We start from the raw sequence: 3,143 nt of genomic DNA on the forward strand, positions 1-3,143 counted from the left end.
CCAATCTTAGATGGTTAATTAGCAAATTATTTCTTCTTCACTCCCGTCTTCATCAAATGTCCATATACTTTGTATTTCTCTGTTTCTTCTTCTTTTTACTGTACCTCACTTTCCAGCCGTCATAATAGTAATGATTTTCTTCCAACGCCCAACCTGACAAGTGACAGCCACCGGTGCTTCTACTGCGTCCACAGCATTCCCACCTCCATCCATCCTTCTTTATTGTTAGGCGGAGTTTTGGAGTTTGGAGGAGAAAGCTTAAAGGAGAATATGAAAGAAGAGGAAATATATTTAGGTTCATTTACATTATTGCTATTTTTTAAAACTTTTATAGATAATGTACAGTAATAATTCGATAATATATAAAATAAAAAAATTGATTAAAAATATTTTCATCAAAAGATGAAAAAAAAATTAAAAAAATAACTTTCCAAACAAGACGAAACTAAAAAAAAAAAAAAGAGTATTAAATATCCATTCAGTGGTTATATATGTGTAAACTTGACATTAGAAAAACTGTGGCCTTGTTTGGAATGCTGTTATTTTCTAAAATTTATTTTTTATTTTTTTGAACATATTTTTAAATCATATTTTTATTTTATATATATCAAATTATTACAATATTTTTTTTTATAAAAATTTTAAAAAATAACAATTCAAATATATTCTAAATCGCTTACAAGTCACCTACGGCCAATATTCGACCACCTTTACATAGATAATGAGATTCAAATACACTGCTATCCTCTTGTTTGTAAAAGGTATTGTTATATTGTTTGGTTCTTACCAAAGCGAACCAATCTACGTAACTGTCTCTCCAAATCATTTTATCCAAACTAAGTCGGCCCGTGAGGTTGTTTCTTCGAGGCAATCGAGTTGGAGACCTGTAAAGGAAAGTCTGCCCCGACGCTTTTGCACTTCTCCAACCTCATCAAAGTATGGCAGACCAAACCAAACCAAACCACCTTTTCCATTTTCAATAATCAAAATCATCATTTGACTTAAAACATTTTAATTACAGCGTAAATACTTTTTCTCTACCCTTTAAAGCTTTAAACCCCAACCTCAAAAAAGCCTCACGCCGAAAGTCTATGCCTCCATCAAATGACTCGAATCCCTCCTTTTCCAATTCAGCTTTCTTCTTCTTTTTTCTAAACAATCCCAAATTCCACCCCATTCCCATTCCCAGCTTAAAAGCTTAGAAAATAAAGGAAATAAAACCACCTTCTTTCCTCGTCATCGTCGCATGTGTAGATCCAAAATGGCAACCGATGCCTCCGAACCCATCCCAACAACGCCACCCCAACCCACGCCACGTCCGGTCAGGACCAAACCCAGAACCTCCCCTCAAGCAACACAATCCCCCCGCCGCCCCTCCCCAAATTCTCCATTCGCTAAACTTCCTTCCTCCAGTCCCTCCACCAGCGGCACCTTTCATTCAGGTTCTGCCCCGGCCACCGGCTCCGGTTCTGATTTTCGAATAAATTCGTCGGTTGGCACAACCTCCGCTTCAAGCCGTACATCCCTCTCCAGCCTCCATCTCTCCCTCCCGGAACACGCCCATATTTATGATTTCTCCGAAATCCGTTCCGCCACCAACAATTTTCTCGCCAAACGCTACTCCACTTCCTCCTCCTCCTCCCAGTCCTGGCGCTGCGAGCTCAACGGAAAAGACGTCATTATTTTTCAACGGAAAATCCATCAGACAATCCACGAATCTGAGCTGAGATCCAAATTATCGGTAATTTGTAAAAGCCATCATAAATGCTTAATCAAGCTCCTCGGAGCTTCCATTTCAAACGATCACATTTACTTAGTTTATGAATTTATCAGCGGCTCGAATCTTTCTACTTGTCTCCGAAATCCTAGAAACCCTGATTTCACCGTTCTTTCCACCTGGATGTCGCGAATGCAAATCGCCACGGATTTAGCTAACGGCTTGAATTATATCCACACCGCAGCCGGATTCAGCATAAGTTTGGTCCACAAGTACGTGAAGAGCAGCGGAATTATTATCACTGAGCCTTCCTTGAATGCCCGAATTTGCCATTTCGGAGCCGCCGAGCTATGCTCCGAGACGGAGAGATATGAAAGAGGTGAGATAACGGAAGAGGAGTTGCCGGAGCTGCGGAGGTCGGGGAGTAGGGGTAGGCAATTTGAAGGAGTGAGAGGATACATGTCGCCGGAGTTTAAGTCCACCGGCTTGGCGACGCAGAAGTCTGACGTGTACGCTTTTGGAGTGGTGATTCTGGAGCTTTTGTCCGGGGAGGAGCCGCTGAAGTATAAATATGATAAAGCGAGTGGGGATTATAGGAAGATTTCAATTATCGATTCAGCGACGGAGGCGGTGGAAACTGGCGGAGAGGGTAATGAAACGGTGGAGGGAAGGCTGAGACGGTGGGTGGATAAGCGGTTGAAGGATTCGTTCCCGGTGGAGGTGGCGGAGAAGTTAATCCGTCTGGTGTTGGAATGCGCACATGTGGATCCGAATAAGAGACCCGATATGCGACGGGTCGCGGGAAAAATATCCAAGCTTTATTTGGACTCGAAAATGTGGTCGGACCGGGTTAGACTTCCGACTGATTTCTCGGTGTCATTAGCACCTCGGTGATTGATTCATTTGGTAATTAGCTTTTTTATTTTCTTTTTCTTTTTTCGCCTTTTTTTTTGGATATGGGTTTAGAAATTCTTTTTCCCTAATGCTTCTGCTACTACTTTTGGTGAAGAGGTAAATATCATTATTGTTACATTTGTAAACGCTGATTAATGAGAGTTAGCCAATTCATATATGGCTATGTAATTGATTGACTAAGTGACAACTCCATGCAAAATTTGCCTTGTTTATGTTGTAATTTTCTGAAGAAAAAGTTTCACCTTTTTTGTGAATATATTTTCTAATCATATTTTTGTTTTACATACAACAAATTGTTACAGTATATTTTTTCATAAAAATTTTAAAATATAACCATCCAAACGAATTCATAATTTCTGTGACTACTAAGATTAAATAAAAAAAAAATTAGCTTTACGTATGCAATCGCTGATAAAAACAAATGAGAAGCATTTTTGTACTCCTATTTGTTAGCACAGTTGAATTGGTAAAGATAATAATTTGGACATCAAACGGTTCAGAGGATGAACTT

At 39.6% G+C, this 3,143-nt stretch overlaps 1 protein-coding gene across 2 annotated transcripts; it reads left to right on the forward strand.

The window, feature by feature from the left end:
- Window positions 1-1,027: 1,027 nt before the first annotated feature.
- LOC113759007 (wall-associated receptor kinase 3-like) lies at window positions 1,028-2,827 on the forward strand. Of its 2 annotated transcripts, XM_027301645.1 has the most exons (2): window positions 1,656-1,741; window positions 1,834-2,827. In XM_027301645.1, the coding sequence occupies exon 2, from the start codon at window positions 1,901-1,903 to the stop codon at window positions 2,609-2,611; it is 711 nt and encodes a 236-aa protein (XP_027157446.1). In that variant the 5' UTR covers window positions 1,656-1,741; window positions 1,834-1,900; the 3' UTR covers window positions 2,612-2,827. The 2 variants fall into 2 exon arrangements, with proteins under 2 accessions (XP_027157445.1, XP_027157446.1); XM_027301644.1 differs by having other exon boundaries at window positions 1,028-2,827.
- Window positions 2,828-3,143: the final 316 nt, after the last annotated feature.

This window comes from Coffea eugenioides, unplaced genomic scaffold, assembly GCF_003713205.1.
Source record: "Coffea eugenioides isolate CCC68of unplaced genomic scaffold, Ceug_1.0 ScVebR1_837;HRSCAF=1583, whole genome shotgun sequence".
Classification (NCBI taxonomy): Eukaryota; Viridiplantae; Streptophyta; class Magnoliopsida; order Gentianales; family Rubiaceae; genus Coffea; species Coffea eugenioides.